The 13,479-nt window shown below is 37.5% G+C and overlaps 1 protein-coding gene across 7 annotated transcripts in view; it reads left to right on the plus strand.

Moving 5' to 3' along the window:
- The window catches only part of LOC127576058 (F-box-like/WD repeat-containing protein TBL1X), a 286,475-nt gene that overhangs the window by 235,233 nt on the left and 37,763 nt on the right, over positions 1 to 13,479 (plus strand). For all 7 annotated transcript variants that reach the window (XM_052026399.1, XM_052026394.1, XM_052026398.1 and 4 more), the window contains one exon: positions 9,574 to 9,719. In XM_052026399.1, coding sequence (XP_051882359.1) covers positions 9,574 to 9,719 — 146 coding nt within the window. The remainder of the gene's footprint in view (positions 1 to 9,573; positions 9,720 to 13,479) is intronic.

Raw genomic sequence — 13,479 nt, forward strand, 5'->3', positions numbered from 1 at the left:
CAAGGCAATTCAGGATTAGCAATAATTGCTGTCCTAGACAACATTGACCAGTACCCAAAAACTGTATACATTTAGAAAAGAAAATCAGTGATGCTGTGTTTTTATTTTTCAAAAATCTTACTCATCTTTCTAAACAGATATTGTAATTAAATAGTTCATCTTTACTGCTGAATAGCATTTGTACAAAGGACAGTGAAGAATATTATAGACTTCAGTAATTGGCTTTAGTAATACTACGATTCATGAAGAGCAACTTGCTAAGAGTCCCAATAGTAAAGTAATTGCTGAGGCAGGTTTCAAGAGGCTTCTTCAGTATCTCCATAAAGAGAAATTTTAGACTCCAGCAAAAGTTGAGGTGTGCAATGATTGATGAAGGAACAATTCACATAGAAGCCAAATTTTCATCATCTTTTGTTTATGTCAATGCAGCTCTTTAAACAGAAGCTTTGCCTAAATACTACATTAATGCCAGGAAGTTACAGAATCTTCATCTGTTAATCCATGTGTCCATTTCTTAAAACTATTACATGGATGAATTTCGAAGGTTCAAGTCACAAAACTTTGTTGGATATTCTTAATTTCATTAAACAAAACCAATGCTAGAAAGTACGCAAAAAGCACTTGAAATGGTATAAGTTGAGGAAAATATTTTGTGAAAGTAGGATAAGCTTCCAATACCATTCTGTAAAAATGCCATATTTGTGTCTAGTTTTAGATTGGTATTAAGTCAATTCACAATTCATAGAGAGCTTTCAAATCACTTACGGTTAAATTTTTCTTCCCCACCTCAAATGGATAAACTGTAACACAGTTCAAAAAATATCCAATAGGTCCCTTGTTTGTCTTCTTAAATTTATTGATTTTTCTGGGCCCAGCGTTTTCTGTTTTTATTTCAGATTTCCAGCATCTGTAATTTTCTTTTATTTTAAATTAGAACTGATATTGCTGATTCAATTACTAATTTGTGGGTCCTTCGATATTTTCCATCAATCAAGACTATGCAGATTATTTGTAAATGTTTTTTTTTGGATTTGATCCATAATATAAGAAGGATTTTCAATATTTATATTGATCAAAGTGTGATTACTCATGAGTGAAATAATCTACATATTTGGGAGATGATTATATACTTCAATTACCTAGCAATGTCTAATTGTATATGGTTGCATATACATGTATACAAAGTTATGTGTATGAACCAAATTTCCAGTTCTATAGATCCACAATCCCAAAATAAGTGAAGGATATTGTGGCAAGACTTCAAACAAAAGAAAAGACCATTACAACTAAGATTTCATTGTTTCTTGTTACAAGTTTGAAGTAATTTCTGTCAATCAACTTGAAGGTTTTTGAACAGTTACTCAAGATGTATTGATTGCATTCAGAACAAAAAGGCAAAAAATCATCAGATTTTCTGATTAGTTGCAAGCTGCCTACCCGTACTACTGAGAAATGGTAAAAGTCTGGATTTATCAATAATGTAGCTCTCAAGGCCAACACTAGGCATAGTGGGTTTCATCGTCAATCACGTGAACCTGCACAATGGCAATGCCTTAAGGATGGAGATTTGCCCCGGTATGAAGTTAGGGCCTGACGATGATGATTCAGTATGTGACTTAAGCTCAAGTGCTTGTTGTTTGCCTGTAGCTGACCCAACCACCATCATGAGTGGTCCAATTCAACCCAGGCCCAAATGTTTTGGCGGAGTGTACACTTCACTCAGCCCAGGCTCAACACACAGTAATGTGTGGACAGGTTTGAGTTGATAGCCAGGGCCTGCTTCATGGCATAAATAAAGTGATTTAATGGATGGAATGGGCACCAGGACATGAAATTTCTAATTTGTGACCTCTTCTTAGCCATCTATCAAAACACTGTGAATGATACTGAACCAAAAAGCAAAAAATTTCAGGTGTTGGAAATCTGAAACAAAAACAGAAAATGCTCAAAAGACTCTTAAATACATGGAAACTAGAAACAGGAATAAGCATTCAGCAGGTCATTCCCTGCTCGGTCATTCAGTAAGGTCATGGTTGATTTTTTACATCAGTGCTACTTCTTGCGCTAACCCCACATCCCTGTATTCCATTAGAATTTAAAAATTCTATGAATACATTTCTTGAATATACTCAACAGATGAATCTCCACAACTGTCTTGGGTAGATAATTTCAAAGATTCACTATCCTCTGGGTGAAGAAATGTATTCTCATTTCTGTCTTGAATGGCCAACTCATTTTTTAGATGGTTATCCCTGATAAACTGGTAGATTCATTTATTATTGTTCCATGTACCCAGTTACAGTGAAAAACTTTGTTTTGTATGCCGTCCATACAGATCATTTCATTCCCTTAGTTCCCAGCCAAGGGAACTATTGTCTTTGCATATAATCTATCAAACTAATTAAAATTTTCTATGTTTCAATAAGACCATGTCTCATTCTTCCAGACTTAAAGTATAGACCTAGTTTGTTTAACCTCTCCTCATACTTACATAGCTAGCATCCCAAGAATCAATCTGATCAAACTTCTCTACAGTTTCTATTGCATGTATATCCTTAGTCAAGAGGCCAAACTGCAATTACATGGAGGCCCTGCTGAGAACATAACTAGTACAAGTCTGGTCTTCCTATCTAAGGAAGGATGGACTTGCGATTTAGAGTATGTGACAAATGTTCCTGGGTGAACATGTAATCAAGGAATGATTAGGCAGATTGGGGCAATACTCTCTTTAATTTAATAGAATAAGAGGTGATCTCATTCAAAAGTACAGAATTCAATCCAAGGGTATGGGATAAGTGCAGATATGTATGCTGAAGTTAAAAAAAAAATAACATGACCTTACTGAATGATGGAGCAGACGTGAGAGGCTGAATGGCCCACTCCTGCTTCTATTTGTGATGTTCAGACTAGCATGCTATATTGCAGTGCAATCTCACCAGTGTCCTGCATAAAAGAGCCCTGAGAACATTTCAATATTAATAGATTTCAGCAATTTTCCAACCACTGATGTCAGGCTGGCTCGTTCATAGTTCCCTGTTTTTCTTTCCCTATTTCCTTAAATAGTATGGTTACATTTGCTCCTTTCAATCTGAGGAACCATTCGAAAATCTCTGGAATTTTGGAAGGTCATAATCAATGCCTCCACCGTCCCCAGATCCATCTTCCTCAAAATCTTCGAATACAGGTCATCAGGTTCTGGGAATGTATTGCCTTTAAGTCCCAATAATTTCTTTAATACTATTTTTTTTATTAATGCTAACTTCCTTGAGTTCCTCATTTACACTAGACCTGTGGTTCCCCACTATTTCCTGTAGATCTTTTGTGTTTTTGTCCATGAAATATTTGTTTAATTTTTCTATTATTTCCTTTTTTCTGATATAATTTCTCTTCTCTCAGTTTATAAAAGACTTGTATCAAAGGATATAATAAGGATGTATTAATTCTTAAGTATTCGTCATTGCTCATTTATTGTTATATTTTAATATAGTTTGCCAATCTACCAGAGCCAACTCACCTCTCATGTCTACTAGTTTGCTTTATTCAGAATTAAGACTCTGATTTCAGATTGAACTAAATCACTTACAATTTTTATATAAAATTCTATCATATTATGATCACTCTTCCCTTAAGGCCCATTAACTACCAGATCATCAATTAACCTTTCTTCATTACACAATACCTGGTCCCTGTTCATCTGTAACAAGTCAGGCAGCATCAGTGGAAAGGAAAACAGAGTTAATATTTCAGGTTGATGACCAGTTATCAGAACATGATGAAATTAAAAAGCATTCCAGTGCGGTTTTTTTTCTTAAAAAATGAGCAAAACATTGAATACAGGGACTCCCCAAGTTACCAAAAACTTGACTTACGGAAATCTAATGTTATTCAAATTCTCCCATAAATTTTTAGAGAATTTTTCAAGATAGTACTAATAATGATAAAATGTTTCATAGTATTTACTTAGAACTGCATATAGTATATATTCCATTAATTCAAAGTCAAAGTCAAGTTTATTGTCATATGCACAAGTACATGTGTGCACAGGTGCAATGTAAAGCTTACTTGCAGCAGCATCACAGGCACATAGCATCATATAAGCAGCATTCACAAAAAAAGACATAAATTAAAGATAAATTATACACAATTTTTGCAAGAAGGAGACACAATTGGAACAAAAAAAACAAGTCCATTTTAGTGCAAAGTGATCAGAGTGGTCATAGTGTTCCTAAACTGTAGTGGTGACCAGGGTTTTGCCAGTTGGTTCGAGAACTGAATGGTTGAGAATTAGCTGTTTTTGAACCAGTGGTGTGGGATGTCAGGCTTCTGTACCTCCTGCCCGATGGTAGCTGCGAAAAGATAGCATGGGTCAATATTTGATGAGATTAAAGAATTATAGGAAGTGCTTGCAGAGCGATATGATGTGGGTAGCTATAGAAATGGATGTTTCTGACTTGCAGAAAAATCGGCTTATGGACAGTCCTCAGGAATAGAACCCTTATGTAAACCGGGACTGCATGTATTTTTTTAAAGTTCAAAAAGCAAAATATTTAAAAGCATTGAAAACAATTAAAAATTAAATGAAGTAAAGGAATTTTTAAAACTATATGTTAACTAAAACTTAGCTTATAGTGCCTTGTAAAATTCTGGGAAATTGCTAAAACTTTGTGTTCCGCCACTGGACTCCATGAGATGAGCAGTTAGAAAATTACTGGCGAACAACTGCTGATAAGTGTTCATCGTCCATGTTTCCAACATGCACGCAGAAATCATGAACTTGCTGGCAATACTCAGAGAAATATGAACTTTGAGCATTTCCCTCAACATGTAGGCCACTATATTCAAGGCATCTGTTATTTACTGCTCAGTCAGTGGTTTTCATTTCACTTGCTTTAACAGTGTAGAAATCATAGGCTGATGAAAACAGAAGCAGAGTTTTGACAACAGAATGTTTCCAGACTTCTGCAATTAGACAAAGCACAATGTAGCAGTTTAGATACCAGCTAACCAAAATGTACATGTAGTGTTATTAACACAGGAAGTAAAGGAAACCAATACTGTAGGTACCAATACCAACAATTTTCTGCATGCAGGATTTCCTCAATTGCAGGATGTTGTGGGTTATTTGCATTTTCAAGTACGGGAACCCTACTTTAATCTTTTGTCTATGTTAACAGAAAGAAGTACCATTCCCCAGAACCCAAATTTTGTGATCCATAGAAAGTAAGACTTCTTGGAGAAAAACATACTGGATTGCACAAGATACATTCATCCTTTTAAAATTCCCATCTGCCAGTAATGATCCCACATGTCCTTTCAACCTATTAGCTCATCTCCAAATTTCCTTTTATCTTCAAAGTCTGTGAATTTGTTCTTGCCTTCCAAATCCTTCTGCATCTTTCCTGAAATTCTATGTTTGAATCTCTCAGTCGGGTTTCCACCCCTGCCACATTACTGAAATGAAGAAAAAGGCATCCATTGTGACAAATGTGACATTTTTCCCTTCCCTTCTTGACTTGTTTGCAACCTTAGACTTGTTGACTTCTCTCAAATAGCTTCTCCTGAAGTCTCTTTACCATCATTCATCTGGGTGGGGCCACAGGCAATTAGGTCCATTCTTGTCTGTCCAGTTGTTACCAGAGAGTCACCTGTAATGGCTTCTCTTTCCACCTTTGAATTGTCACCTCTGGTGTCCTCAAGGATCTGTTCTTGGCCTCTTCATATTTCTCATTGGCACATAGCACCTCAGCCTCATGAACTAAATACACAGGGTTAAACACACGTTTTTTTCAACGTGAACACTGACAACATCCAGCTCTACCTCACCACCACGTTTCTCAATCCTCCATTGTCTCTTATCATAAAATTACACAATACTCAGTACAGAATAACCAGAAACTTATTTTAACTAAATATTGGAAAGTGAAAGCTATTGTCATCATTCCTTGCAACAAGCTCTGTGCTTTAATCATCAATTCCATTACTCTCCCTGGCTAATGTCTGGGGTCGAAACAGATATTCATAATTTTTGTGTCATTTGACCCCAAAAGAAGCTTTTGGCATAGTTCTGTAACATTGCCCAACTCAACTGAAAATCAAAGAATGCAGCTGCTGAAAATCTGAATCAAAAACAGGAAATGCTAGAAGGACTCAGCAGGTAAGACAGCATTTGTGGAAAGAAGAACAGTGTTAACATTACAGGTCTAAGACCCTTCATCTTCCTTTCTCAGTTCAGCTATTGCTAAAACCCTGCATCCCTGCTTTTGTTATCTCTAAGCTTGACCATTCTAGCATACTGCTCGCTAGTCTCCTATTTGTATATTTAAGGTTATACAGAATTCTCAAGCCCTTGTTCTTACATTGTACCATCTCATTCAACCAAAACACTTGTGCTTACTGAGCTGCATTGATCCCCAGTTAAATAGCATTTTGATTTTAGAAATTTTACTCAAGTTTTCAAGTCTCTTCACATCCTTGCTGCTTCTTATCTATAATTGCATCCATCCCTGCAAACCCCCTGAGATATCTGCTTGCCCTCAGTTCTGGTTTGTTGAGTATCCAGATTTTAATTGCTCCACCACTGGCAGCCAAACTTTCAGCTGTTAAAGCCAGTGCTTTGGAATTCCCTCCGAAACTTCTCACCTCCCATCCTATGTTTCGTCCTTTAAGATTCCTTAAAACAACCACTCTGCCAACTCTGCGCACTCCTTTGCTGACATTTCAGCTGCAATTGTCTCCTTGCATTGAAGCATTGCCAATCCCCCATATCCTCAACTCACTGACCCTGATCTTGGCCCCAACTTTACCCAACACCATCATCCCACCTCCCTCACACTTCTGCCGATGACTGATAGCCCAGGATTACCAGCCCATTTCACTCACAATCCACTGATCCCAGATTTTACTTTGCACACACTTGCATTGTGTGAGGAAAAAAGTGTGTGATCATCTTGGGTCTCATGGACTACAGAATGCTATTGAGGTGGACCAACGCAATGATTCTTTAGCACATCTACCCCAGCACCAGTGGATCTCCTGGTATCTTTGGATGTACAGTGACTGAAGAGAGTCCATTTGGAGCAGTATTTGAACAATGGGATTTGAACTCAAATCTTTAGCATTTAATGCTAGTTCATTTGGTGTTAAAAGCAATTGTAAGGTTAATTAGCTTTAAAATAAGGGGTGTAGGATGTAAAAACAATGATAGGCCTAATCCAAATTAATGGAAATGTGTAACCAATGACACTTTTCCATCCTAAATGCTCTCTCAGATATCTTATAAATCTAGACTTCATTTATCTACTCACATACTGAATAATTAGGAATATCAAAATATTTTTCAAATGAAGTAATGCAGGAGTTGGTGTATGAGGAAGTTCAGAAATAAATTTCACCTCCTGTAATCTAAGCATTACCACTGTAATTCCCACACCCTTCCTTTAATCTCCTTATGTGAAGGTGTTGAAAACTTGATATGCAGTTATTAATTACAGTATATTCTATGCGAACATGGAACTTTTCTACAGACCTGGTCTATAGTGTTTAAACATTTTATTCGGAACTTTTCATGCATAAATAATGAGTATTAGAGGTGAGGAAGAAAAGTAATAGCAAATGAAACTCCAAAATTACCAAAGCAAAACAACCGGGTACTCACAGTAACTGGTGGAACACTGCAGAACCCAAGAAAAACTGGCATAAGTGTTGCATTTGGCTGGTTTCCAGGATTTCCATTGCTCTTCTTCCAGAAGTTAATGCAGAATTAGCTACTTTGGTTGAGAGCTGTAATGCCTCCTTTGTACTGTGAACCTTTCAAGTTCAATGTCAGGTAGAGCAACTAAACAAAATGAACACTACATTTAATGTTGGGTTGTCTGGGAAAGGTCTACTTTTTACAAGGTGTGCCGACATACATCTTGCATTGTCATTACTTCTGTAGTATTTCCATAGTATATTTCCATGCTACTTGGATTAGAGGGCATGTGCTATAAGGACAGGTTAGACAAACTCGGGTTGCTTTCTCTGGAGTGGTGGAGGCTGAGGGGAGATCTGACAGCAATTTATAAGATTATGAGTGACATAGATAGACTAGACAGCCGGTATCTTTTTCCCAGGGTTGAAATGTCTAATACCAGAGGGCATGCATTTAAAGTGAGAGGGGGTGAGTTCAAAGGAGATGTGTGGGGCAGGTTTTTTTTTACAGAGAGTGGTGGGTGCCTGGAACGTGCTGCCAGGGGTGGTGGTGGAGGCAAATATGATAGAGGCGTTCGAGAGCCTCTTAAATAGGCACATGAATGTGCAGGAAATGGAGGGATATGGACATTGTGAAGGCAGAAGGGATTAGTTTAGTTGGCATTTGATTACTAATTTAATCAGCTCAGCACAACATCGTGGACCGAAGGACCTGTTCCTGTGCTGTACTGTCGTATGTACTATGTTCTATATGGTTAAAGGAAATAGGATCTCCATATCATTGTAATTTAGAAAGCTTGCATTTCTCCCAAATTACTGGCCTTGACAGTAATGTAAATGTATATTGTGTTGTATAGTATATGTGCTTTAGTTTCTATAGCAAAATTGCATCATTAATTGCAGAAATCACGGATATTTGCAGAAATTGTTATTATACTGATGCTTCTATAAATAGGAAATGAGAGATAACAGTTCTTATTTATGTACCACAAGGCCTTCAGCCATGAGCATGAGAGAAGTGAAGAGTTAAGGGAACAGCTAAAGGTTTGCTCAAAGAGCTTTGAAATGAGTTTTTAAAGAGTAAAACATGCCAAACCAGAAAGCAAACCACAATGTCCTATGAGAAACCAATCAAGATCCAGGCAAAGGAGTGCACTGAGTTGGTTGAGTGCAATATGGGAGCTGGAACTGAAGGACATCAAAAATATAGCCATAGAGATAGGGGCATGCCACAGGAATTTAAGTTTGACCACTTTCAGAGTGACACTTTGAACAGATGCTTACAGAACACTTATCCTTTGATTTTTGGGGTGGCTTGTACTTCTGTTGTCCCTCATTCCTCCTCCACCCTATGCAATCACTGGAATTCTCAAGAAAAGGTTGAGAATTGTGAAGTCGGCATACTGGTAGATGAAGGGACAGTGGAGGTTGGCAAGAACTGCAAGGTGAGCGGAAATTTGAGTGAGATATATTATGGCAGCGGAGTTTTACAGGGGGTTAATAGTTTAAAAGGTGACATTCAAGCACTTTGGGAAGTGTTGGATATTTGGGGTTGAAAGAATTGTGGCTGAGGGCCAATATTTTTGGCAGGTGGCAAATAATCTTGCAATCACAGCTATATTAAAATGGAAAAAGGGCAGTCATTCATTATGTGATAAATAGCATTGCACCAATTGGAGAGGCTTGGGTGAAGAAGGTGTGAAAAATGAATGCTTCTAAATTAATCTGAAAAATACATGTTAGCAACATAAAAACACTCGATAAATAAAGATTATATCTGGGTATACCATAGTGCACTGCTGCTCTTTGTAAACATGGGTGACCTCTGTAATGTTGCTTACTTGTAACTTCTTAATTAATGCTGCTTTTTTTCTCCTCTCTCAGGTTTCTCTCATTCAGCATTCACATTTGGAATAGAAAGTCACATAAGTCAGTCAAACATCAATGGGACACTAGTGCCACCTGCAGCACTGATCTCTATCCTTCAGAAAGGATTGCAGTATGTTGAGGCAGAGATCAGCATCAATGAGGTAATTTGATAAACAATGTATATAACTTCACTGTTAATTTTTGTTACTTCTGTTTGATTACATGCACAAAACAGGAAGAGCTGGAAGGAAGGGCGATTGAATTTCTCAGATTCTGTTAGTGTTGAATGATAGTTTCATTAAAAACCTGTATAGAATTCTGTATATATTAATTTTAAGCACAAAAGCCTTCAATTGCTGGAAACATTTAAAAACATTTTGCATTTCTTAATCAATAACACATTGAGGGCTTATACATTCCTGGGTCTGCTACTGGAACTAGATGTAAAGCTCCAGGTGAGCAGCAGGAGCAGCCTTAATATTGTCTGCCCTAATCTCTCATCCAGATACTACAGCAAATTAAATATGCCACCTGCCTTGAATGTTGTAATAACAGCATTGTACACTCCATAGTATTCTATGTCCTATGTTCTTAACAGCTCTTTAAAAATCTGTCTAATGCTCATTTTCAAATGTATTTCTGACTGAAAAATCCTTGACGTCACCTGGTCAGCCTCTGGATTTATAACAAATGTTACATTCAGGTGATGTCCCAATATTATTATTCATGCCCTGCACTAAAGTCAGCATCCAATGACAAGCCAGTACGTTCCTAGGAATGTTATAGGGATAGTTAAGCCAGAATATGAACAGTGAATCTTTTTACTGTTGGCTTCATCCATAGGAAATAATACAGCTTGTCCACCTGGCATCCTAGGTTTCCCCAAACAATGGTGAATTTCACACTGAAAAGCTTTCATAATCAATATAAAACATAGTATTTAGCAAATGTGTAATTGTACCATAAGCAAGAAGTAAATCTGATTTTATAACATAGCAGTGATGTCCTAAAAGATGTAACAATCTCATCAAAATAATGAGATTGTTTGCTTTTGTAATGTATTATCTTCAAAATGTTGTACATTGCTGTGGAAATGCATGAATTTAATTAAACAGCTAGGGAAAACATGCCAAATCTATTCCCCAAATTGATAAAGTTTCAGCATAAATAGACCATTTGGTAGTCAAGACAGTAATCCAATGATCCAGATTTTTGCAAAGAAATAATTGCAGTTACCTATGTAACTGTTGTCATTTCCCCACATTACTGAAGACTTTGAGATTTCACAGACATAGGGATATAAAGTTGCATTAAAACGCCACCTTAATATGGTGAATCCACTTGAATAAACTGGCACAGGGAGGGTTTTTTTTGCATTCTGATGAGGAGAAAAGTTGTGGACAAAGGTAGGTGTTCGTATTAACAGATTTTGTTCTTGTTTTTTGTTATTTGTATTTTGTTTTAGTGTTTTAATTATTTCTCTGATGGGGCCTGTCTCTCAGCAAGTTCCAGATGGAGAAACTCCCCACAACAAATACAAAGCTTTTCATGGGTCAATAGCCTGCATGGATGGCTTACCACTGATCATAGATTCTTGGCCATTGTTTTCCACACTTTTCATCTGTTTCAGCTGAAAAGTACTGCTTGAAGGTACATCTAACTAGCTTCAGTGTGTCAAAGCAAAGAGAAAAAATGGCTTAGAGACGGGAGAGTAAAACAACAAATGGGCATGGTTTTAAAACTTTGCATAACCTAGCTCAAATGAACCTGAAACAAGACTTCAGTTTTTAACAAATCAACAATCTTAACATCTAATAACGGAAGCACAAGGGTGCTTTTGTACACGAAGGAGCTCTAAATGCACAACTAGAACAAATCTAAGCATTTTAGTATAAAGCACTTAGTATGCAGTGTCCATTTCCTTGTGATTAGCTCAGCAACTTTTAGGAAAGCCATGCACATTCAAATCGATCAAGCAGCTATTTCAGTCCTACTGCTTCACTGTGGTGTACAATTTGGATTATTTGTAATCCTGCATTAACAATCGCCATATTGATGTGCAAATAGCTATGTAATCTGCAAAACAAACTCTTGCAGTAAAGTGTCTGTGCCTGTTCATCCAATTAAGCACAATTTTGTTTTCTAGTTGAGAACATTTTTGGAAAAATGTGACTGTCTAAACATAACTGCTGAAATGTGCTTTGTTGTATCAAATTCAGTAAATGAACAGTAATAGCATTACATCATAGTGCTCGAGTCCAATTAAGTCAAGCCTGAAGTAAGCAGGAGTTGTAAATAAGATTGGTGGTCAACTGAATTATTCAGAGCAGTTCTAGTTCTTGTATCAGATATCATCAATTTTATGCCTGTAGTAGTTCAGTACTACATTTAACCTTTACAAAATGTTGTGTGTACTGTTGTTTATTCCTTCACTTAAGGAGCTAGCTCTGCATTAATTGCAGCCATTATTTGTGCATTGACTGCCTATAAGTCACTTATGTATGAGTTGTGTTCACTTTTTCCTCTAACTTTAACCCTTTCCTGAAGTTTGGGACTTTGTTGCCCTTGATTCCCTCGCTCAAGACACCAATGTTATGTATCAACCTAGAAAATAACATAGTGCTGGATTAATGCCAACTGCGTGGTATAATTCTAGCAAGTGGAAAAATGAGCAGGATACATGCCGTTGGCTTGCACTCATTGTATATTTTAGAACATAGAACAATACCTTACAGGAACAGGCCCTTTGGCCCACTGTGTTGTGCCCAACTAATTAAGCTAATGACACCAAATCCCTTCTGCCTGCATATGGTCCATATCCCTCCATTGTCTGCATGTTTATGTGCCTATCTAAGAGTCCCTTAAATGCTTCTATAGTATCTGCCTCCACCACCACCCATGACAGGACATTCCAGGCACCCACCACTCTCTGTGTCAAAAAGGTTTGCCCCGCACATCTCCTTTGAACTATCCCCCTTTTACCTTACATGCATGCCCTCTAGTATTAGACATTTCAACCCTAAGAAAAAGATACTGGTTGTCTACTCTATCTATGCCTCTCTTAATTTTATATACTTCAATCAGGTCTCCCCTCAGCTTCTGCTGCTCCAGAGAAAACAGCCCTAGTTTGCCCAACCTCTCCTTAGCACTCTAATCCAGATAGCATCTTGGTAAACCTCTTCTGCACCCTCTCCATAGCCTCCACATCCCTTCCTATAGTGGGGCAACCAGAATTGAATGCAATACTCCAGATGCAGCCTAACCAAACTTTTATAAAGCTGAAACATAACTTCCTGACTCTTGAACTCAGTGCCTCGACTAATAAAGGCAAGCATGCCATATGCCTTCTTTACCACCCTATCAACTGGTGCGGCCACTTTCAGGGAGCAGTGGACTTGGACGCCAAGATCCCCCTGTATATAAACACTGTTAAGGGCCTTACCATTAACTGTGTACTTTGCCTTTACATTTGACCTCCCAAAATGCAACACCTCATGTTTGTCTGGATTAAATTCCACCTGTCATTTTTCCGCCCATATCTGCAACTGATCTATATCCTGCTGTATCCTTTGACAATCTTCTACACTATCCACAATGCCACCAATCTTTGTGTCATCTGCAAACTTACTAAAGCACTCATTCACATTTTCATCCAAGTCATTTATATATACTGTATATAAGAAACGGCAGAGGTCCCAGTACACTAGTCACAAACCTCCAGCTGTATTTCTTACAAAATATGGACTTGAAGGTGTCATAGTCCTAGATTTTGTGGTTGTATCAATAGCAAAGCTTCAGTCTGTCCCATGATCATGAAACTGATGCAACTTTCTGTGTCTATATAAATCCTAAAGTTGCTGTTAGCAATACAACACTCCTCCATTAATTGCACTGTTCTGCAGCTTTCTGGAAATCAATGAA

This window comes from Pristis pectinata, chromosome 11, assembly GCF_009764475.1.
Source record: "Pristis pectinata isolate sPriPec2 chromosome 11, sPriPec2.1.pri, whole genome shotgun sequence".
Classification (NCBI taxonomy): Eukaryota; Metazoa; Chordata; class Chondrichthyes; order Rhinopristiformes; family Pristidae; genus Pristis; species Pristis pectinata.